Raw genomic sequence first — 23,673 nt, forward strand, 5'->3', positions numbered from 1 at the left:
CTCACATTTTTTGAGTCAGATCTTTCTCAAAACAAACATATCTACTCAGATCCACATTAGTCAGGTGATTTTACTCAGATCCAGATGACTCAGATCCAGACGACTCGAATTAGTCAGGAGTAAACAAACATGGTGTAAGATGATTTGTACGTTGTTCTCTCGAATTTCTTTATGTGAATGTGATGTTAGTATTTTTCTTTTGGTAATACTGGTTGTAGAAATTTCAATCGATTCAATGAGCAAAATCATTTCATTATGTATGTTTGTTTTAATTTTTGTTATTCCTATTTTCCGTTATAATCATCATTTAGAGCAACTGCAATGGTGCGACCATACTATAACTAAACTAAAGACTAAAAACTAAAAAAATTTGGTTATACTCGGGGTTGCACGCTACGGTTAGAGCAACTGCAATGGTGCGACCATACTATAACTAAACTAAAGATTAAAAACTAAACAAATTTGGTTATACTCGGGGTTGCACGCTATGGTTATGGAGTAAAATTTAGTCAAACGTAAATTCAAGTTACGCCCCAATTCAAACGTAAAATAATGTTACGCCCAAATTCAAACGTAACTTAAAGCTACGACCCAACCCCAATCCAGACGCAACTTAAACCTACGCCCCAATTCAAACGTAATTTAAAGTTGTGCTCCAACTCAAACATAATTTAAAGTTGCGCCCCGTCATAATTCAAAAGTAACTTCAAGTTACGCCCAATTCAAACGTAATTTCAAGTTGTGCCCCAGCTCAAACATAATTTTAATTTCTGCCCGGTACAAAACGTATTTTGAAGTTACGCTCGACTATAACCAAACTAAAGACCAAATATGGTTTGGTTTTTGGTTTTAGTCTAGTGTTTTATCTTTACTCCGTTCGACTGTGGTTGATTTCTGGACCAAATATTTGGTTTTGGTCATCGACTGTGGTTGCTCTTATGGAGTAAAATTTAGTCAAACGTAAATCCAAGTTACGCCCTAATTCAAACGTAAAATAAAATTACGCCCCAATTCAAACGAAACCTAAAGCTATGCCCCAACCCCAATCTAGACGCAACTTAAACATACGCCCCAATTCAAACGTAATTAAAGTTGTGCCCCAACTCAAACGTAATTTAAAGTTACGCCCCGCCATAATTCAAACGTAACTTCAAGTTACGCCCAATTCAAGCGTAATTCAAGTTGCGCCCCAGCTCAAACGTAATTTTAATTTTCGCCCGGTACAAGACGTACTTTGAAGTTGCGTTCGGCTATAACCAAACTAAAGACCAAATATGGTTTGGTTTTTGGTTTTAGTCTAGTTGTTGATCTTTACTCCGTTCGACTGTGGTTGATTTCTGGACCAAATATTTGGTTTTGGTCGTCGACCGTGGTTGCTCTTAGGAGACTAAAATCTCCCATTTAATCTTCCGTTTAGTTTAAAGTCAAACAATGCCCCCTCCGTCCAAGTTATACAGGAGAGAGTAAATCAATCTTATTAGATCAAGAAAAAATATCAAGGTATCCTGGAATATTAACCTTTTTTCTTATTTTGTCTTTTAATTTTTGATTATTGGACATAGAATCAACTACAAAATCAACTACAAACTGCTGCTCATGGAAAAGCTCATAAAATAATTTTTGATTATTGGACATTCAGATGCAGAGAATGATAAGCTCCTCATAAAATCAACTACAAACTGCTGCTCATGGAAAAGCTTCGGCACATGCACATTCCACAATGACTCCAGGAGCACAGACGATTATTATTTAATAAGGTTGCATTACACATTCCACAATGACTTTACATTTTGCATTCCACAAATTTTCTGTAAATGAGAGAATACGATTGGGAATTTGTTGAAGTCACCAGGGTTCAGCTGAACATGTAACGTAATGATTATAATATTAATGCAGCTCGCAAGTATCTGCTTATGTACGTTGCTACAGTCCAACCTAAAATCCGAAGTGAAGTACTTTAATAGTCAAGCGGCTCAAGCCTACTAACATTGGAAGATAATCTACCTGGTTAAATTGGGGCTACACCACTTAATTGAGACCTATAGGTTTTTTCTTCTCACACTCCAAATTACTCTAGGCACCCAAACCTTATAAAAAATACTAATTTACCCCACATTAATTTTTAAAATTCACTAATATAAATTCTAATCTTTCTATTTTCAGTAAATCCAAAATCAAAAAAACCTAAACCTAAAAAATCTTTCCATTTCTATCATAAACTTTCCAAATTCTCAAAACTTTAACCAAATTTTTTTTTTCATCTTCTACTCCGACTATCTTCGATCCAACCAAGAAGAAGGTAATCTCCATCAACCCATCTTCTTATCTTATTGATTTACATCTTTAAATCATCGTTTTTGACAAATCAAAACTCTGATTACACCCAGAATCCGTTTTTATTGACCTATCGAATAAACCGATTCTGGATTTTTTTCGACCATGAAGAGCATGCACAGTAATCGGTTTACATTAGGATGAACATTATCCGATTCTGGCTTAGAAATGAAATATGAAAATAGATCTCCAGATTCGGTTTATATATGTAATATGTATAATCCGATTAATATAGTCTTTTCATCTTTCTTTCACAATCGGATCACATAAACCGATTATGGTGGTCTCTTCAGAATCGGGTTACATATATTTCTTTATGTACCAATTTTTAACTTGATTTTTGTTTATTTTTTTTTGTAGAATGGACTTCGGACACCTACCATTCTACAATCGCGATTTAACCGATGAGGATATCTTGAGGCAACCACAAAGAGTGCCGGTGAGGAACCTATACAAGTTTGCATTCGGAGCTGAAACCCGGCTTGAACAAGCCCTGGAATTGATTGATAAGCTTTCACTTGAAGAGCTTATTGAGGTCATCACCTTCGCCAAGATGAGGTGAAACATGATTTCATCTGGGAGGGAGGTCCATGCAGAAATGCAAGAAATGTGGGAACTAATGGCTGAAGTACAAGCTGCTCCTGATGGTGGTGTTGCTGGTGCTGGTGCTCCTGCTGATGGTGGTGATGCTGGTGCTGGTGCTCCTGCTGATGGTGGTGATGCTGGTGCCGGTGCTCCTGCTGTTTAAGTTTTTATGTTTAAGTTATAGATATTAAAAGTTTAAGTTTACAAGATTTGTGGTTATTTTAAGGTTTTTATTTTGGATGATATTTGTGTTGAACTTGATGAACTTGAAGCTTAATTATATTTATGTGTTGCTCTATAATTATAGCCTGACATGTCAAGAATCAGTTTACTCGATATGTCATTATAAACCGATTATGCAGGCCAATCTTTCTGGATGTTATAGAATCGGATCACATACGGAAATATATAAACCGAATAATGTCGGTGAAAATTCAAAATTTCAAATGACTCTAATCGGTTTACTTTGGTCGCAATAAATACCGATTCCTTGTGGCATATAAACACAATCGGTTTTTATAGTCCTTCTAAAAGACCGATTATTTCAAATTATTACACGTTTTTCAAAAAAATAGTCGTTTGGGACTTTCTCTATAAATAGAGACCTCACCCTTGGACCCCATTTGCCCAAAAATTGATCATTTTATTCCCCCTCACTCCATATACTCCACAACTACTCATTTCATACATATACATACAAGAAATGGCATCATTCGACTCCGCGGAAGATTTGGCAATCACGAAAGCATGGTATGCGGAAAATCGGCTTAGACGTCAATCCTCCGAAAGAGAGGATTCAACAACCTTTTGGGTTAAAGTACACAACAAATTTATCCAAGAATTTGGAAATCCTAATGCAAGAAGTGTTCAAGCCATCCATGAAAGATACATAGTCATTGAAAATGCGATACTTTCTTTTTTTGCTCTCCAACCTCCAATTTTTAACGCTGGCCCCTTCACCTTGTCCATTGCACAAGTTGTAAGTAATTTTGTGGTTTTTTTTACGTACCCCATGTTGTGTTATCTTCCAACGAAACACCACTAACAAATGTAAGCTTGTTTTTGTGTTTTTGTAGCATGAAGTCGTGAAAGCGCGCTACTTGGAAGTAAAGGGGGAAGCATTCGCATTCGATGCAAGGTATCACTTCTTGGCAGATAAAATCCCGGAGGATAACCCGGACTACTTGGATGCGGTATCGTCTTCGTCGGAGGAAGATTGATGGCTTTAGAAGTTTTTGTAAAGGTTTTGTGGGTAGACCTCTATGTAAACCCTCACGAGACTATAACTCGTCCACTAGGGTCTCCTAGGGGTTTAAAGGATTGATGCATGTGTTAAATGCATCCTACAATAATAATGCGATGAATGAAAATTGGTAATGAAAGGAAACAATCGGCTTATATATGTCACAAGAAAAATCCGATTCTCATAATCGGATTATAAAAGATGTCAAAGTAAACCGATTCTGGATGTCCTCTGGTAATTCTAAACACCATTCCATAATCGGTTTACAAGTGAATGAACGTAAACCGATTTTGTGTAACTTTTATGAAAAAAAATCAAAATGTTGATGTTTTGATGAACTCTCTAACATTAGTTAATCTCACATCCAAAACAAAATTAATCCCTAATATGATTAGTTAGTGCTAATTAATCAGGGGTAAAATAGGTAGTTTGGTAATTATTTTGATAAAGGGTGGTTGAAGTGATTTCTAGTGACCTTTTTTGTCATCTAGCTATAGGCCCCAATTAAGTCATATAGGCCCCAATTTATCCAGGATAATCTATACCATTTGATGCGAGCACTATCATTTTTCTTCTCTATTTTCTGTAAAGGAGTCTGTGGATTGTATACCACCCACCCCTATTCTTTAATGAGGCTGTACTTGTTTATTCTTATTTTACATTTCAACAAAGTTAATCATAAACCAAAATAGAAATTCACCAATGTAAATATAATTTCTACACAGAAATTCAAGCACAAATTGACAAAGCTATGTATATTTCATGAACACAACAATCGAAACCTGCAATAGAACAATAATAATCTCATTAAAATCCAAAGCAAATCAAACTATCACTGAAAATATTATTTAAAAAAATAACCGGACATTACCTAGTAGTGTTGAGAGAGAATGCGACTGAAACTGGGAAAGATGATCACCTCTTCTAGGGTTTATGTAGTAGAACATTTGAAAGGATCCTGTTGCATGTAACGTTTGAAGTTATTACTGGGTCTTTAAAGAAAATCGTTTTTGTATTCGTAACTGAAGAGGAGATCAATATATAATTCGTAACTTGAGAGGATAATAGGAGAGGGGGAATATTATTGGAAACAACTCAAGTATTAGTGCAAATTGATGCCCTAAATTGGCGCTGATATTAATGGGATTATTAACGGACGAAGATATAATAATGGTTGCGTGAATCCGGATGGTTGGATGTGGGCGTTAAACATCGGTTGATTCTTAGCCGCGATTTATCTCTCAACTTTCTGAACTTTGAGAGAAAATGGTGGTCGTGGATCTTACAAAAAAACTCATCCACAACCATCGGATTTTACAAAAAACCATTTAATTTTGTAAGATAGATGTATTAGTTTGGAGAAAAGAGTCCAAATATGGTAGGTACTCGACTTCCGAATTGAATTTAGACTTCCGTAAATTTCTGAACATAGTAAATTAAGTTTTCTTTTTGAGTTTGTAATTTTTAAATCAATCATATGTTGCCAAGTGTCCTCACCAAAACTCTCGTTTCACAAACGCGACGTTAGTTATAACCCCAAAGGTGTCACTATCGATCCACAAAAAACCCATCAAGACAAAAGTAACACAAAAACCCCAAATAACAAAAGTAACACAAAAACCCCAAAGGTGTCACTATCCACCACCAATCACCTCCAACCAGTAACACCATTACTAATCAACGGTAACATGACAAACAACATCACTGCCACCATTCTACCATCACCATCCAGCAACACCATCATCGCCGCCACCACTACCATCACCAACCACAACCATCATATCCACTATCAATATATACCAACACCACCATCTCCACCAACCAGCACCACCCATCACCATCAGCTTCATAACCATCATAACCACCACTAACTACCACTACTAGCAACCAACACCACATCCACCAACAAATTCTAGCATTACCATCACCATAAAATTCCTATTATAGATGAGTATAAATTATATGATATGATTAAACACTTTTTTAATTTTAACTATTATGTACAAATGTACAATAATAATTATTTTAATTTATTCTTACACTTTAATGTATTTTATTGAACAAAAGAAATAATAAGTTATGTAACTGGGAGAACGGTCAAGACACTTGTTTTGATGTCACTGGGATTTCTCCCTTTACGGGTGGTAAATGTTTATAGCTTTGTTCGGGGACGTGTTGTTTCTGCGGCCATCAATCGCAAGCATGCCAAATACTTGGACACATTGCACATCTCATGGTTATATTTTTGGGGTTTTAGCTTTTTCTACATTAGGCGAACTAGGAGATGATTTTGTTGTTTTTTGAACCGGGTGAGGAATTGCTTAGCTAATTATTATGTTAATTTTAAGATAGGCAATTTTATTTTTCATAGAGTAGGTGTAGCTATCCAAAAATGAGTTGGGGCCCAACTTGTTGCTAGGCTCCCAACCAACTCTGTAAAAGAATTTTGAATTTTGAGTGGTGCAGCTTCGGCAGTGGCGGATGATTTGTTGGCCTCGATTACAGGGTGGTTAATGGCTTTAGGCGAGCTCATTGCTAGTGCACCGCTTACGCCCTTGCTCAAACCTGGTGATGGGCTTAGGCCTATTGCGATCGGTACTATCTGGCGTCGTTTGGTCTCTAAAGTGGTTGCTTCCTCCGTCGGTAAGGCCATGTCATCTTATTTAGGGGATCATCAATTTGGGGTTGGTGTGCCAGTAGGAGGTGAAAGTATTCTTCACGCCGTAAATGGTTTGTTGGATTTGAGAGGGCACTCAGATAAGTTGACAATGTTGCTTATTGACTTCTCGAATGCGTTCAATATGGTTTGCAGGTCTCATCCCATTAGAGAGGTCCGACTTCATTGTCCAGGTATTTTTCGTTGGGTTGGTTTCCCTTATGCCGGACCTGCTAAACTTTATTATGATCATCACATCCTATCTTCGACCCATGGTGTTCAGCAAGGCGACCCCCTTGGTCCCCTTTTGTTTGCTCTGACACTTCATCCCCTTGTGAAGTCCATTGCTTCTCTATGTAAGATCGATTTACACGGCTAGTACCTTGATGATGGTACTGTCATTGGTGACACACTTGAGGTTGCTAAAGCTTTGAGGATTATAGAATCTGAAGGGCCGAGTAGGGGCTTACATCTCAACATCAAGAAAATTGAAGTCTTTTGGCCTAAATTCGATCCACGTAGCATTGTTGAAGGGGTTTTTTCCCAAGGATATTGGTAGGCCTAGTAAAGGAGTTAAGCTTTTGGGTGGACCCGTGTGTTTGGAATTGGATTTCATGAGTGATATGGTGTTGAGTAGGGTGAACAAGACTATTCATCTAATGTCCGCGACCAAAAAACTCAAAGACCCTCAGAGTGAGATGTTGTTACTTCGTAACTGCGTCGGTGTTTCCAGATTATATTTTGCTATGCGTACCACCAATCCAGCAGCTCTTCAGCAGGCCTCAGATCTCTTCGATGATCACTTACTCAAGTATTTGAGACTTTTAATCACGGGAGATGGAGCAGGTTTTGGGCCTTTGCAACAGAGATTATCCACCCTACCCGTCAAAGATGGTGGACTTGGTATATATACTATGGCTGACACTCGCACATATTGTTATCTTGCCTCTCAGAGTCGGACTACTTCAGTGCGGAAGGTGATCCTTTGTAGCTTATTCTCAATAGAAAATGGTGCTACCTATCAGTTGGCTCTTCAGAATTTTATTCAGGTATGTGGTTTTCCTTCCACTTATTGCGTCGATGACACTGCCCTCATATATGCACTCTCTGGCAGTCACTTATTTTGATGCAGTTAAGAAGCAAATCCCTGTCCAATTTACATTATCTACAAGAGATTCCATTATATGGAAATGTAACCAGATTAAACATGCTCAAGATTACCTTTTGGTTGTTCCCATCAGTGGTTTAGATCAGTGTCTTGGGCCTAGACAGTTCAGAGCAGTAGTTTGTTATCGCCTTGGTATACCTATGTTTGTTGAAGACGGGTTGTGTTCTTGTTGCAATAGACCTATGGATATTGTTGGTGATCATGCGCTTCATTTTGCTAAGGATGTTGGACTTAAGTTTCTTCATGACTTGGTTCGTGACATAAATGTAGATATTTGTTACAAAGCTGGTGTTCCTGCACGCAAAGAGGTTGCTTTGGGTTTGTCGTCAGATAATAACAAGGATCTACGCTTAACGGATATTCTTGTGCTCAACTGGGAAAACGACAAATACGTGTGTATAGATGTTACAGGTGTCTCACCCTTCACTGGTGATGGAGTTCGTGGCTTCGTCTCAGGCCAGGCTATTTCGAAGGCAATTTCGCGCAAGCGTTCTAAATATTTGAGTGAATGCGATTCGCATGGTTATGGTTTGGGTGTTTTAGCTTTCACTACCTTAGGAGAGCTTAGTGAAGATTTTTTTTTTCAAGCGTCTTAAGAACTGCTTAGTTAGTAATCGACTGCTATCTTCTTCCTCCTGATGTACGGTGAAATTCCGACGACGGTCTGGGCCAGAAGATGGCATCATTGAGGAATAATGAATGGAATTTTTTTATCATTTTTTTTTTGTTTTTACTAGCTAGGGGATTCGTTGAAAGTAACTTTCAGGCCTTGCTAACCACTCATATTTTACATTATTTTCTCTCTCCTAAAATTTTTCCCCTTCTGGCGATTTTTTTAGGGTTTTTCAATTTTTTTTCATTTTTTCTCTTTGGCTCGGCAATATTTTGGTTTTTAACGATGGGGGATCAATCTGATCCATCCCAATCAAGGTCTCTAACTTATTCTGAAAAACTTATGCGTAGGAAGGAGCTTCCTACAACGTCAATCGATCTGAATACTTTACCAAACTCTACATCGAAAGATGGGGAACCTGAAGTTGTGTTAACGAAAGAGTTTTATGAAGAGGGTTGTGAGATCTGGCGATTCAGTCTTATTGGACGTCTGTATTTTAAAGATCTTAACTTCAATACTGTGAAAGCTAATTTAGAGAATCAATGGAAACTTGGTGCTGGAAGAGTTCAGTTTGTACCCATGGTAAGAGGTTTCTTCATTATCAAGTTACAATCTCATGAGGATAAAAACAAGATTTTTGACGCTCAAGCTTGGATCGTTGAAGAGAAAAAACTGAGTTTGATGGAGTGGTATCCTAGTTTTGATTCAAAAAAGCAAAAAACATCTCATGCTACTGTGTGGGTGAATTTTCCTGGATTACCAATGGAGTTTTGGTTGGAGAAGACGATGTTGGCTATGGGCAAGTCGTTGGGAACTCCCATTGTTGTGGATAAACGAACTTTAGCTCAAGAATATGGTTATTACGCTTCAATGCTGATAGATATTAATTTTGCAGAGATGAACGATATTGATGCTATACATGTTACTGTAGGAGGGTTGGATTTCTGGCAACCAATAGATATTCATAAAAAACCTAAATTTTGTGCTAATTGTAAGATTATTGGTCATACTGAAGGAGAATGCAGAAAGAAGCTAAAACCAAAGGCACATGATAAACTGCAGTTGTAAACTCAACAACAGGAGCAACATACTCAGCAACATGCACAACATGCACAACAACAACCTAAAGATTGGCAAGTTGCACATCACAAAAAGAAGGGTAAACACATTGCTCCCATTTCATCTGTTTTGGATAACAATAAGGGTTTAAATATTGCTGCTACAGAAGAAGGGGAAATCGTGTCAGGGAGTGATAATGATCTTTTGATATACAGTTACAGGAAGAACTTGCGAAGTCCGAAGCTGCGACCAACTCTGCCTTAGTTGAATTGGCAAGAACTAAGCTTAAGGTAGCTGAACGCGCAGTTTTAATTTTTAAGACAACGGTGAGTGAGTCTGACAAAACTAAGTCAACAATTGGTTCTGAACCGAGGGAGAGTAGGAATCTGATTGTTGATAGGACCAATGGGGTTTCTTTCAGCACTCCTTTAACTGATGTTTTATATAATCGTGAATGTGTAATATCTCCTAACCAATTCGAAGCTCTGAATGCTGAACTTGGTTTGGTTGAAGAAGCAGATATAACTCTTCAGACTTTCGATACAAGCACTGGCAGTTGGAGCTCTCAAACTCCATCTATTATTTCACGATATACTTCTTCCTTTCCGCCACACATGCGTATTGCTAATCCAAGTCAGAATATCGTTCCTGGTAAGGGTGCGATGAGAACTGCACATAAGAAAATTAAACGGTAATCTGGGAAGTAAGATACCAATGGGTAAACTTAACCAAGGTGAAAATACTCAAAAGAAAGATTCTAATAGAGCTTCTCAGCGAGTCAGGATAACTAACCCTAAAAATGTTGGTTTTTAATGCGTATTTTCTTATGGAACATCAATGGCATTGTGCGAGAAGAAGCACAATGTAAACTGAAAGAATTAGTTAAAGAATTCAAGTCGGATATTATCGGAATTGCTGAACCAAGGGTGTATCTTTCATCTAGGTCCATGTGTCGTTTCCAGGTTGATGGCTTTAATAATAGTATTATTCATAATTCTACTGTAACTACTATTGGGAATTTATGGGTTATGTGGTCTATGAATCTGCCGGAGCCAGTGGTGTTGAATGTGTCTAGACAGGCTATTACAATATCCGTGGAAGTTTTTTATATTTCTTTGGTTCATGTCAGTTCTATTCAGGACACAAGGAGAAATCTTTGGAGACAATTGAATATCGGTGCTCAACAAGTTCCGTGGTTGGTTATTGGCGATTTTAATTTTGTTTTGTGCAATGTAGAGAAGAAGGGTGGTGCTACACCTAGGACAACAGTGGTAAATGAATTTAGTGACTGGATGGATGACAATAGCCTCTTTGAGGCTGGTTCATTGGGTTGCAATTTTAATTAGTCAAATAGACAAACGGGAGTTCGTCGTATTATTAGTAAATTGGATCGTGCAGTGATGAACATTTTTTGGTTGAATCGTTTTGAGAATTGGCGGTGTAAAGCTCTTCCGAGGGAAATTTCTGACCATTCTCCTCTCATTGGCTATCCTTTTGTGAATACTAGACCGAAAAGAGCTCCTTTTTGAGTTCAAAAAATGTGGTTTATTCACCCGGATTTCATGAGGATGGTTCATGATATTTGGAATGCTCCTTTAGTGGGGTATCCGGATTATGTTTTTCCACAGAAGTTGAAGCGTCTCAAGGCTGACATGAAGATTTGGAACCAACTGGTTTTTGATAATGTATATGTGCGGTTGAAACAAGCACAACTTAGGCTGGAAAGTGCTTTACGTGTGGCAGATGAGGATCCGTCAGATTTGCATAAAGCACAATTTAATGAACGAGGAGACAGTTGAGGCTAATGATGTTCGAATGCAGTTGGCAACTATGTTAAAAATAAAGTCTAGAAACAAATGGTTAGTGGACAGAGCTAGCAACACTAGTTTCTTTCTAATACTATTAGAATAAGAAGGAGTAGCAATACTATCTCAGAATTGATTGATGATAATGGGGAGACTATTACTGATTGTGACCAAATTAAAGATCTTACTATGAACTATTTTGAGAATAAATTTAATGGTGATGCTTCTGTCCCGGTCGATTCTCTTTTTGATATTGACCATCCGAGCATTTCGGTGGAGGAAAGTAATCACATGGATCAACTACCATCTATTGAAGAGATTCATGAGGTTGTTTTCAATTTGGGAGCGGATAGTACTCCAGGTACGGATGGGTTTACGGGTTTTTTCTACAGACACTGCTGGGAAATTATTCGTGAAGATTTGGTGAGTGCTATTATTTTTTGCTGGTCTAATAAATTTGTTCCGCATGGACTTAACTCGAGTTTGTTATTACTTTTGCCTAAGGAAAGAGGTGCTAATACTCTTAGAAACTTCAGACCAATATGGCTTAGTAATTTTTTCTTTAAGATTTTTACTAAGATCCTTGCTGCTCGTTTGGGAGTGTGTTGGGTAATTTGGTTTCAAAGGAGCAAGTTGCTTTTATGAAGGGTAGAAATATCCATGAAAATATTAACCTTGCTTCGGAGATGGTTAATGAACTGCAAATTAAGCGCAAGGATGGTAATGTGGGTTTAAAACTTGATATTACTCAAGCTTTTGACACGGTTAGCTGGTCTTTTGTTTTGGAGGTTTTTAGAAGATATGGGTTCTCAGAGTTTTGGTGTGATTGGATCCTCATCATTTTGAAATCATCAAGAATCTTTGTCCTTGTGAATGGTAGCCCAGAAGGTTTTTTCAGTATTGATAGAGGCCTACGGCATGGTGATCCTTTGTGTCCTTTGATTTTTGTTTTGATTGAAGATGTCTTAAGAAGAAATATCACGAAACTCTTTTGTGAGGGGCACATGACAACTATGGTCACTAGAAAAGGTATTTATCCCACTCATATGTTTTTTGCTGATGACATTATGATTTTTTGTAAGAGTAACATGAAAAGTTTGCAAAATTTGGATGATCTTTTGGGTTCTAATCAAAGAGCTTCGGGTCAAACAGTTAGTCGTGAGAAGAGCAAACTCTATTATGGAGGTGGTTCTGTGCGAAGACGAGAAACTATTGCTGAATTCTTGGGTATGAATATTGCAACCTTTCCGGATAGATATTTGGGGGTTAAAGTTGTGTCGGGAACCGTTAAATATCATCATATTAGTGATGTGCTTGAGAAGATTAAGGAGCAATTATCTGGCTGGAAAGGGAGGATGTTATCTTTTCAAGATAGGGTGGTGCTTGTCAATTCAGTAATCGCAAACTATTCAATCCATAATATGGCAGTTCACAAGTGGCCTAGGAAGTTTATTCATCAATGTGAGTTTGTCATTCGCAATTTTTTATGGCCAGGTGATTCACAGGTGAGTAGATTTTTTGTTGTTTCTTATGATAAGATTTGTGCTCCTTATGAAGAGGGGGGTTTGGGGATTCCTCAAATGCGAGTTATGAACACGCTATGCTCATGATGTTGTGTTGGAATATATGCTCTTCTAAAAAGGCTTGGGCGGGTTGAAAAAACGGGGGTACAACAACCTCACCCAATATTTCGATTAGCAATCTGTATGGACAAACTCCAATATACTTTCAAGAGAATCAACTAGACTCAATCTTAATAAAGTATATCAAAGAGTTATATCTCTCTTTCTTGATTCAATTCTTTCTCAAGCAAATAGAAATCTGCGAGTGTAATTGAATACAAGAGAAATCACTTGAACGGTATCAAAGACCAATGTTTAAGTATCAATCAATTTCAATCAACAACCAAAGGTCGGATTTCCAATTGATTGATTCTAACGCACAACCTGTGATATTTCAATTATACAACAAAATATAATGTGGAATAGAAATAACACAGACACCAGAATTTTGTTAACGAGGAAACCGCAAATGCAGTAAAACCTCGGGACCTAGTCCAGATTGAACACACACTGTATTAAGCCGCTACAGACACTAGCCTACTACAAACTATCTTTGGTATGGACTGTAGTTGAACCCCAATCAATCTCACACTGATCCAAGTTACAGTTGCGCTCCTTACGTCTCTGATCCCAGCAGGATACTATGCACTTAATTCCCTTAGATGATCTTACCCACAACTAAGAGTTGCTGCGACCCAAAGTCGAAGACTTTAATAAACAAAACTGTATCACACAGAAAAGTCTACAGTAATAGATAAATCTGTCTCCCACAGAAATACCTACGAGTTTTTGTTCCGTCTTTTGATAAATCAAGGTGAACATGAACCAATTGACAAACCAGACTTATATTCTCGAAGAACATCCTAGTATTATCAATCACCTCACAATAATCTTAATCTACACGGCGAAAGAAGATATTGTGGAATCACAAACGATAAGACGAAGATGTTTGTGACTACTTTTATATCTTGCCTATCGGAGATATTAATCTCAAGCCAATCATTACGATTGTACTCAATACGATAGAATATGCAAGATAAGATCACACAACTACGATAAAGTAGTATCGGTCTGGCTTCACAATCCCAATGAAGTCTTTAAGTCGTTAACCTGGTTTTTAAGAAGAAACCTAAGGTGAAAGGAGAATCGACTCTAGCTAATACAACTAGTATCACACAGGAGGTGTGTGGATTATGTTTCCCAATTAATAGAGTTCTCCCTTATATAGTCTTTCAAATCAGGGTTTGCAATCAATGTTAGCTTGGTAACAAAGTATTCAATATTCACCGTTAGATGAAAACATGATTAGATTCAAGCTAATATCTTTCAACCGTTGGATCGAAAACTAATATTGTTACACACAAATGAAATGCACGATTTTAGGTTTGTGTAACCGTACCCAAACATGTACATTTATTGGTTCAACAATAGTTAACCAAATGGTTAGCCATATGAGCACTTTCATATCAACCATATTCTTTTTCACCATTACTAGTTCAAATGACTCAGATGAACTAGTTAGAGAGTTGTTCAATTGTAAGGAAATCTTATGTAACTACACAAGACACAATCGAAGCAAAAACGATTTGATTCACTCGAACTGGTTCATGAACTTTATAGACACGATTTGCATTTTTCATTCCTTAGTTAATATAAATATAAGTTAACAAACAATCGTCTTTAGATATAACCAACTTAAGTTCGCAGACTTAGTTCGCGGACTTAGGTTCCCGGAAGGAGTTCTCAAACTCCAGCAGATTTTCTCGGGTCGAGAACTTCTGCCAGTTCGCGGACTGAGTTCGCAGCTCTTGTTCCGGTTCTCTTGATCAACAAAGTTCGCAAACTTCGGTTCAAGGGAAAAGGACTTATACATATATGTGTTACCACACAATGCTTATCCATCATCGGTTATATAATTTAAACTCTCATTTCAATCGTTGAAATATTCTTAGAGGACGTTATTATATAATTGTTATTCACAAACTATTTTTCGTCAAAGTAAGCAATTTTCAAAGTGATTGAAACCAATGTAGTCAATATCGGCCGTATCGGCCGATATATCGGGGATATTTCGGATATCGGCCCAAAACGATACGATAAGAAGGATATCGGGGATACGATATTCGACCGATAATATCGGCCGTATCGGTCGAATATCGGCCGTTTCGGTCAAATATCGGCCGTATCGGTCGATACGAAATTTTCCTACATTTCCTGATATGAGACGGTATTGGTCGTTTTCTATAAAGTTTAAGGGTAATTTTGGCGAAGAAAGTCTTCCGGGTGGTAGTAGAGGTGCATGTAGCTCTCGAAGCAAGTCTACTAAAGTTACTCTTTTGTTTTTTTGATAAAATTGATGTTATCTATTATATCTTATCCGAAAATGTGTGGAGAAATGTTTAATATAAAATTATAGTCTCTAAATCTATGACCGATATTTCAACGATAATATCCCCGATATAAAATCGTACCAGTGTATCGGTCCCGGCCGAGATGAACCGATATTCGATATTAACTACATTGATTGAAACATAACATGACTTTCGTCACTAGGTAAAGATGAACTTGGCCAAAGCAAAAGCTTACCAACACATATTTCGAGAAATAGACAGGCGAGATAAACTCGGCTCGAAATAGCAAATGTGTATAATCAAAGTCTATATAGCAAAACGACTTTTGTCTCAAAGATAGGAGATAAAGTAGATAGACTTTTGAGCGATAGATAAGTTCAAGTCTCCACATACCTTTTAGTCGATGAAGTTCCACCAGTTCCTTGAGTAGTTCTTCGTCTTTAATGACTATTGCCATGGAGTTCTTGAGCTCAACTACACTTTCTATCCTAGTCTGAGACTTAGCTATAATAGACTAGAAATCAAGACTTACAGTTTTGATCACTAACATTGAAAAACATGCTTTAGATTGCAACGCATGCGAGTTCGACCGAGCAGTGCTCTAACAATCTCCGCCTTTGTCAATTTTAGTGACAAAACTATCAATACATATGGAATACAAAAAATAAATGAATTAACTTTTGTAGCTCCTATTCCACATGCCTAATCTTCAACATTACTCGAAATCTTCGTCACTTCCAAGTACTCCAATGATCCCAAAGGTTGTAAGTTCAGCATCATCGTTGTTGAAAATCCGTAGCTATAACAATGAGAAAACAAGAGTTCTCAATAATCGTTATACAATATCATAGTATCATTATATAGCATCAAAGTTCAATTGTATCACAACTTCGACAACAATACTATGGTGATATGTATCACTCCCCTTTAGTCAATACTCCATCTTACATGGAAGCCACTCCCCCTTACATAATGATTCGAAAACCATAATTCTCCCCCTTTTTGTCAATAAAATTGGCAAAGGTACGAAAACGGGATCCTAATGAAATTTCCAAAAGAGACATTTCATGACCAAAAGAAAGCATATATCAACTTGTTTAGATGCAATCATAAAGCCGAAGATAAATGCATTCATCAAGGAGTTTATAAAGATACAGGATAACCCCTATAATATTCCACATCCGCACTCCCCACAAAGATTTGGCAATTAAGCACAAGTTCAATTAAGAACTCTCCCCCATAAAATGTCATTCCCGAAAGAACAACAAGAGCGACCTTAATTTCAAAAGAAAAGAAGGATTTCTTTGGATATAACAAATCACATACAAGTATGAATTTGAATCCAAAATACTCAATTAAATTAACCATAAGAGAACCCATGATTAATTTAATCTGAAATGCTCAATATAAGTGAACTTATGGAGGCTTAAAAATACTCAATTAGATTAATCACAAGAGGGCCCATAATTAATCTAATCGGAATACACAACCAAATTAACCACAAAAAGTAATCAATTTAATTGGTCATGCTCGACATAAGAGAACTTATGGAGCAACAACTAAATAACCAAACGAGGATGATTTATTTAGTTGATCATGCTCGACATAAAGTACCTCACGAAGCAACAACTAAGCTAATCATAAGCGAATGAATAACTCAGTCGACTGTGCTCAACATAAGACACCTTATGTAACAACACAGTATATGCACAAAAATTGTAGACCGGAGGTCGACCAAATACTGTGGAATAAGCAAGGATTCATTCTATTTTCCATCACCATTTGCACAATGACATACAATAGACATAATCCTTGTAAACAAAAGATTTCAACCTATCTTTCATCAATAATTGACATAATAGGCTTAACTTTTGTATTGTCAAAAGTTTATTCCTTCTTTTATCAACACATGCATATCGACATATAAAGGACTTAACTTTTGACAAAGTATGGGACAATCACAGTTCACGGACGCAAACACACATTTCCCATAACAAATTGTAATATATAAAACCATAAAGATTAATACTGCAAAAATCATCTTCCAAACAATTTTAGAATTTAAATCAATAAATCTAAAAACATCAAGATGAAAACGTTGGACATAGCTATGTGTAATCACAATAATGGCTATTCCAAACTCTATTTATTCTTCTAAACAAAACATGAAAATAGAAGATTTACTAGGAATTAAGACCTTTGAAGAATTCTTTATCGTCCCTGAACTCCTTGTCGTCAATAGCCATTGGGACGTAAGGTTCATGAAGATAGGAGTTAATATCAATAAGCCTTCTTGACTGATATCGAACCAGGGCCTTCTGAATCTCATGAGTCTTAAACACAAAAGCCTTTATTTGTTGAATCTCCTTCTGCATCTCTTTCAACACTTCAAGAACATCAGAAAACTTCTGAGAATTTGAAGGAACAGTTGTGGGCTTCCTTACATTCCTTCTTTTTCTTTTCAATGTTGAAGCTAACGAAGATTTCTGTTTTTCCTTCATGATTGATGGCTTGACAATCATGTTAACATCCTTTCCATCAGAAGACATGGTACTTGGAGCATCCATAAGCGTATGGGTTTGTGAGAGGAAATCACAATCTCAACAAGTGGTCTTGAGATAAAAAGAAGTTTCAAGGAAGGAAAAAGGAATGTAGTGTCACGCAACCTTTTAACAGGTTCGTGCACGCACAACTCTGAACCCTAGAGAGAGTAGAATTGTCGAGAATAACCCTCCTTTATTGATAGACACAAAACTAAGAAAAGAAGAAAAAACAAACTTGTCTTAAAGCCTGAGAGGTGCACAATCTTGTCTCTTTTGATCAGGCACATGAGACAGGATTTACCAATCAACACAATCAAGTTGTGTTGCGGTGAACAACAATTTGTCCACCATTTTCCTCTTGGGAGGAATTCACAGACCTCTGTCTATCAAAGCGATTTGACCATACTTTCTTCTCTAATGGTCTTGGTTTATCCTTGGAAACTAATTTCTTAGACGAAGATTAAATCCTACATACCTCAGCGGTCTTCTGAGCAAGTTTAAGCTTATTTGCTAATTTATTTGCTCTTCGTTGAAGTTTGTTGACGTGACTCAATTAGTGTTTGTACTTGTAACACTTTGAAAGTTCATGACTCTTTAGAGAATAATACAAGCACGTCTATCTAGGATAAAAATCAGGCTTATGAGATGTGCATGCAGCTAGACACATGGTGGAACCTGAACATTACATATAGAGTTTCCAAAGAATGGGTCAATTTGTTCTTCCAGATTAGTCGGGTTTTCTTCTGAAAGAATATCAACATTTATGTGTGTATAGCTACAATTATCAAACTCAATATTTTCACCAAGAAATGCAACACTTGATTTTTCGTCTTCATTAGAATCATAGCTGTCAGAAATTTCATCAAGAGTTGCAGCAAGACCTTTGTTCCCAGTGTATTTTCTACGATTTGGGCACTCGTTTGCAAAATGACCAAATCCTTTACACTTAAAGCACTGAGGCATGTCCTCGTCATCAGTTTCATCGATATCCCTATTTTTAGGAGGAACACGATTATGAGGTTTGACTGATGCTTTAGGCTTATCTCTGGAGAACTGTTTACTTCTCTTCAATAAAAGATCCCTAAAATGTCTTGTGATCATCGATACCGATTTGTGAAGATCTTCATCTGATGAATCAGTCTCAGAGTGATCGTCTTCAGAGATATACACTTTTTTACTTTTATCAAGTAATTTTGTGTCCTTTAGTGCTTTTAACGCAACATCCTTAGATTTGGATGAATGCTTATGATCAAAGATATTAAGCTTCCCAAACAACGTATTTCTGGAGAGATTATCTAGGTTATTTCCCTCGACGATGGCATGCTTCTTAGAATCGTATCTAGATGGCAGCGATCTGAGAATTTTCATCATAATGTCCTTTTCAGGAATATTCTTACCCAATGCAAAAGATGCATTAACAATTTCAGACACTTTGTGATTAAAATCATCAAATGTTTCTTCATCTTCCATACGAAGGTTTTCCCAATCGGAATTAAGGTTTTGAAGCCTAGCTTCCTTTTCACTGGTATTACCTTCGAATACGGTTTCTAATATATCCCACGCTTCTTTAGACTTAGTGCAATTTGACATATGGTGCTGAAGATTCAGGGTAATAGCATGTATGATGGCATTCAAACCGTCGGAATATTGTTTTGCAGCAAGTACCTCGGCAGGGCTGTATTCACCAATATTCTTGGGAACGTTTACATTTCCAACTGCCACAACGGGAGCATCATGGCCATTAACAAGATATACCTATGATTGAAAATCACGTGCTTGAAGAAAAGCTCGCATAACAATTTTCCACCATAAGTAATTAGAGCCATCGAAGACTGGTGGTACGTTAATAGAGATAACACCTCTGTCCATAGAGCCAGATCGCTACAAACACAGACTTGTAAGGTCTTGAACGTGTTCGCCTGCTCCGTTACCAATTGAAAAAGCGGGGGTACAACAACCTCACCCAATATTTCGATTACCAATCTGTATGGACAAACTCCAATACACTTTCAAGAGAATCAACTAGACTCAATCTTAATAAAGTATATCAAAGAGTTATTTCTCTCTTTATTGATTCAATTCTTTCTCAAGCAAATAGAAATCTGAGAGTCTAATTGAATACAAGAGAAATCATTTGAAAGGTACCAAAGACCAATATTTAAGTATCAATCAATTTCAATCAACAACCAAAGGTCGGATTTCCAATTGATTGATTGTAACGCACACCTGTGATATTTCAATTATATAACAAAATATAATGCGGAATAGAAATAACATAGACACCATAATTTTGTTAACGAAGAAACCGCAAATGCATAAAAACCCCGGGACCTAGTCCAGATTGAACACACACTGTATTAAGCCGTTACAGACACTAGCCTACTACAAACTAACTTCGGTCTGGATTGTAGTTGAACCCCAATCAATCTCACACTGATCCAAGGTACAGCTGCGCTCCTTACGTCTCTGATCCCAGCAGGATACTACGCACTTGATTCCCTTAGCTGATCTCACCCACAACTAAGAGTTGCTACGACCCAAAGTCGAAGACTTTAATAAACAAATCTATATCACACATAAAAGTCTACAGTAATAGATACATCTGTCTCCCACAGAAATACCTACGAGTTTTTGTTCCGTCTTTTGATAAATCAAGGTGAACATGAACCAATTGATAAACCGGACTTATATTCCCGAAGAACAGCCTAATATTATCAATCATCTCACAATAATCTTAATCTACGCGGCGAAAAAAGATATTGTGGAATCACAAACAATGAGACGAAGATGTTTGTGATAACTTTTATATCTTTCCTATCGGAGATATTAATCTCAATCCAATCGTTACGATTGTACTCAACACGATAGAATATACAAGATCAAATCACACAACTACGAGAAAGTAGTATCGGTCTGGCTTCACAATCCCAATGAAATTTTTAAGTCGTTAACCTGGTTTTTAAGAAGAAACCTAAGGTTAAAGGAGAATCGACTCTAGCTAATACAACTAGTATCACACAAGAAGTATGGGGATTTGGTTTCCTAGTTGCTAGAGTTCTCCCTTATATAGTCTTTCAAATCAGGGTTTGCAATCAATGTTAGCTTGGTAACAAAGCAATCAATATTCAACATTAGATGAAAACCTGATTAGATTGAAGCTAATATCTTACAACCGTTGGATCGAAAATTTAGCTTGTTACACACAAATGAAATGCACGATTTTAGGTTTGTGTAACCGTACCCAAACATGTACATTTGTTGGTTCAACAATAGTTAACCAAATGGTTAGCCATATGAGCACTTTCATATCAACCATATTCTTCTTCACCATAACTAGTTCAAATGAATCAAATGAACTAGTTAGAGAGTTGTCCAATTGCAAGGAAATCTTATGTAACTACACAAGACACAATCGAAGCAAAAACGATTTGATTCACTCGAACCGGTTCATGAACTTTATTGCCACGGTTTGCATTTTGCATTCCTTAGTTAATATAAATATAAGTTAACAAACAATCGTCTTTAGATATAACCAACTTAAGTTCGCAGACTTAGTTCGAGGACTTAAGTTCCCAAAAGGAGTTCTCAAACTCCAGCAGATTTTCTCGGGTCGGGAACTTCTGCCAGTTTGCGGACTGAGTTCACAGCTCTTGTTCTGGTTCTCTTGATCAACAAAGTTCGCAAACTTCGGTTCAAGGAAAAAAGGCTTATACATATATGTTTTACCACACAATTCTTATATTCATCATTGGTTATATAATCTAAACTCTCATTTCAATCATTGAAACATTCTTAGAGGACGTTATTATATAGTTGTTATTCACAAACTATTTTTCGTCAAAGTAAGCAATTTTCAAAGTGATTTAAACATAACATGACTTTCGTCACTAGGTAAAGATGAACTTTGCCAAAGCAAAAGTGTACCAACACATATTTCGAGAAACAGATAGGCGAGATAAACTCGGCTCGAAATAGCAAATGTGTATAATCAAAGTCTATATAGCAAAACGACTTTTGTCTCAAAGATAAGAGATAGAGTAGATAAACTTTTGAGTGATAGATAAGTTCAAGTCTCCACATACCTTTTAGTCGATGAAGTTCCACCAGTTCCTTGAGTAGTTCTTTGTCTTGTATGATGATTGTCATAGAGTTATTGAGTTCAACTACACTTTCTATCCTAGTACGAGACTTAGCTATAGTAGACTAGAAATCAAGACTTGTAGTTTTGATCACTAACATTGACAAACATGCTTGAGATAGCAACGCATGCGAGTTCGACCGAGCAATGCTCTAACACGGGTTTTCTAAGGGAATTTTTTTTTACCAGAAATGGTCAATTGGTGAAGTATATAAAGTCTTCCATTTCTCGGGCTTTAAAGGGGTTTATAGTGAGGTTATGGCCAACACTAAGGTGTTGGTTGGAGATGGCATGTCAACGTCACTTTACTTTACTTTGATTCTTGGTGTGAGGATTCTTGTATTGCGGACGTTATTGGGCCAGATAACTTGGATCGGTCTCTTCTGGTCAGTGATTGCTTACACAATGGGAGCTGGAATTTTACGGACTTAGTGGAGCAAAATTTGACTGCTGCTGGAGTTGACTTGGTGAATCTTCCAGTACCGTTAGGTGGAGAGGATTACAAAGTTTGGAAACCTGATTACAAAGGTTCCTTTTCTGTTCGTTCGGAAAAACAATTAATTCGCAGGAGGTACCCCAATCTGGAAGGAACAAATTTACTTTGGAGGGATTCAGTTCATCCTTCCTTAGCAGCTAGGAACTGGAAACTATTGCGTGGTGCTTGTGCAACATTGGATAATGTAAAGAGTAGATTCAAATACCAGGTGATTAACAAATGTTATTTGTGTAACAGTGAAGAAGAATCTTTGGAGCACATTTTGTGGTCTTGTACTTATGCTTCCAAAGCTTGGTTATGGATCTCTGATGTGTTTGGTATATTACCGCATCAAAATGTTACTACTGTGTACAAGATGGCTAAGGGGAAAAGTCGAATGATTAAGGACTTATGGTTTCTAGCTATTTTGATGATTTGCTCGAAGTTATGGATGTCTCATAATGGTTTTATTTATAATAACCACAAAGTCAGTTGGCATTTCTTTCAAAAAAAAGTTTTCAATCAGATTCATGACTACTCGTGTCGGTTAAAAGGTTACATGTTTAATTGTCAAGATGATTTACAGGTTCTATCCTACTTTAGAGTTCGTCATAGGAAGGTGAAAATTAACGATCGGAAGGAGTGTTTTTGGGTTCCTCCCAGACATAATGAACTTATGCTTTGTTATGATGGTGTGGCTAGAAGAAATCTGGGTAGAGCTGGTGCTGGTGTTGTGGTTCGTGATGAGAATGCTAATGTTTTGGGTGCAATGAGTGTTGGTTTTGGTATTCAAACCAATTACTTGGCGGAACTTTTATGTATCATAGTGGGTCTAGAATGGGCAATTAAGTTTGGCGTGGCCGATATTTGTATACGTACATATTCTATGGTTGCTGTTTTGGTTTACTCTGGCAATATTACTTCGATTCCTTGGATTCTTCGTTCGAGATGGGTGGCGGTGAAGGCAAGATGTAATGATATTCGCTTTGTGCATTCTTATAGAGAGGCAGATTTTGCTGCTGATAATATGGCAAAAAGGGTTTGTTTACTGGAAGATGGGGTGGGTTTGAGTTATGATAATAGGCTTGATTTCATAATTTCTATTGAATTACCAAATGTAACTTATTTTCGCTTTGATTAG

At 37.1% G+C, this 23,673-nt stretch overlaps 3 protein-coding genes across 3 annotated transcripts; all 3 read left to right on the forward strand.

Moving 5' to 3' along the window:
* Positions 1 to 10,470: 10,470 nt before the first annotated feature.
* Positions 10,471 to 11,004, forward strand: LOC113279433. Its single transcript, XM_026528130.1, has one exon. The coding sequence runs from the start codon at positions 10,471 to 10,473 to the stop codon at positions 11,002 to 11,004; it is 534 nt and encodes a 177-aa protein (XP_026383915.1).
* An 860-nt stretch (positions 11,005 to 11,864) lies between these two features.
* Positions 11,865 to 13,227, forward strand: LOC113277704. Its single transcript, XM_026526730.1, has 2 exons — positions 11,865 to 12,492; positions 12,616 to 13,227. Exons 1-2 carry the CDS (start codon positions 12,105 to 12,107, stop codon positions 13,071 to 13,073), a joined length of 846 nt encoding a protein of 281 aa, XP_026382515.1. The 5' UTR covers positions 11,865 to 12,104; the 3' UTR covers positions 13,074 to 13,227.
* A 9,021-nt stretch (positions 13,228 to 22,248) lies between these two features.
* Positions 22,249 to 23,673, forward strand: LOC113279434. The gene is made up of 2 exons (XM_026528131.1): positions 22,249 to 22,259; positions 22,449 to 23,673. The coding sequence occupies exons 1-2, from the start codon at positions 22,249 to 22,251 to the stop codon at positions 23,671 to 23,673; spliced, it is 1,236 nt and encodes a 411-aa protein (XP_026383916.1).

The sequence above is a fragment of the Papaver somniferum genome, chromosome 5, assembly GCF_003573695.1.
Source record: "Papaver somniferum cultivar HN1 chromosome 5, ASM357369v1, whole genome shotgun sequence".
NCBI classification, from domain to species: domain Eukaryota; kingdom Viridiplantae; phylum Streptophyta; class Magnoliopsida; order Ranunculales; family Papaveraceae; genus Papaver; species Papaver somniferum.

Coding starts and splice junctions, on each gene's coding strand:
- LOC113279433 (XM_026528130.1), top strand. CDS start 10,471: ATGCGTATTTTCTTATGGAACATCAATGGCATTGTGCGAGAAGAAGCA.
- LOC113277704 (XM_026526730.1), top strand. CDS start 12,105: ATGAAGGGTAGAAATATCCATGAAAATATTAACCTTGCTTCGGAGATG. Junction 12,493..12,615: donor AACTATGGTCACTAGAAAAG/GTATTTATCCCA, acceptor CGGGTCAAACAG/TTAGTCGTGAGAAGAGCAAA.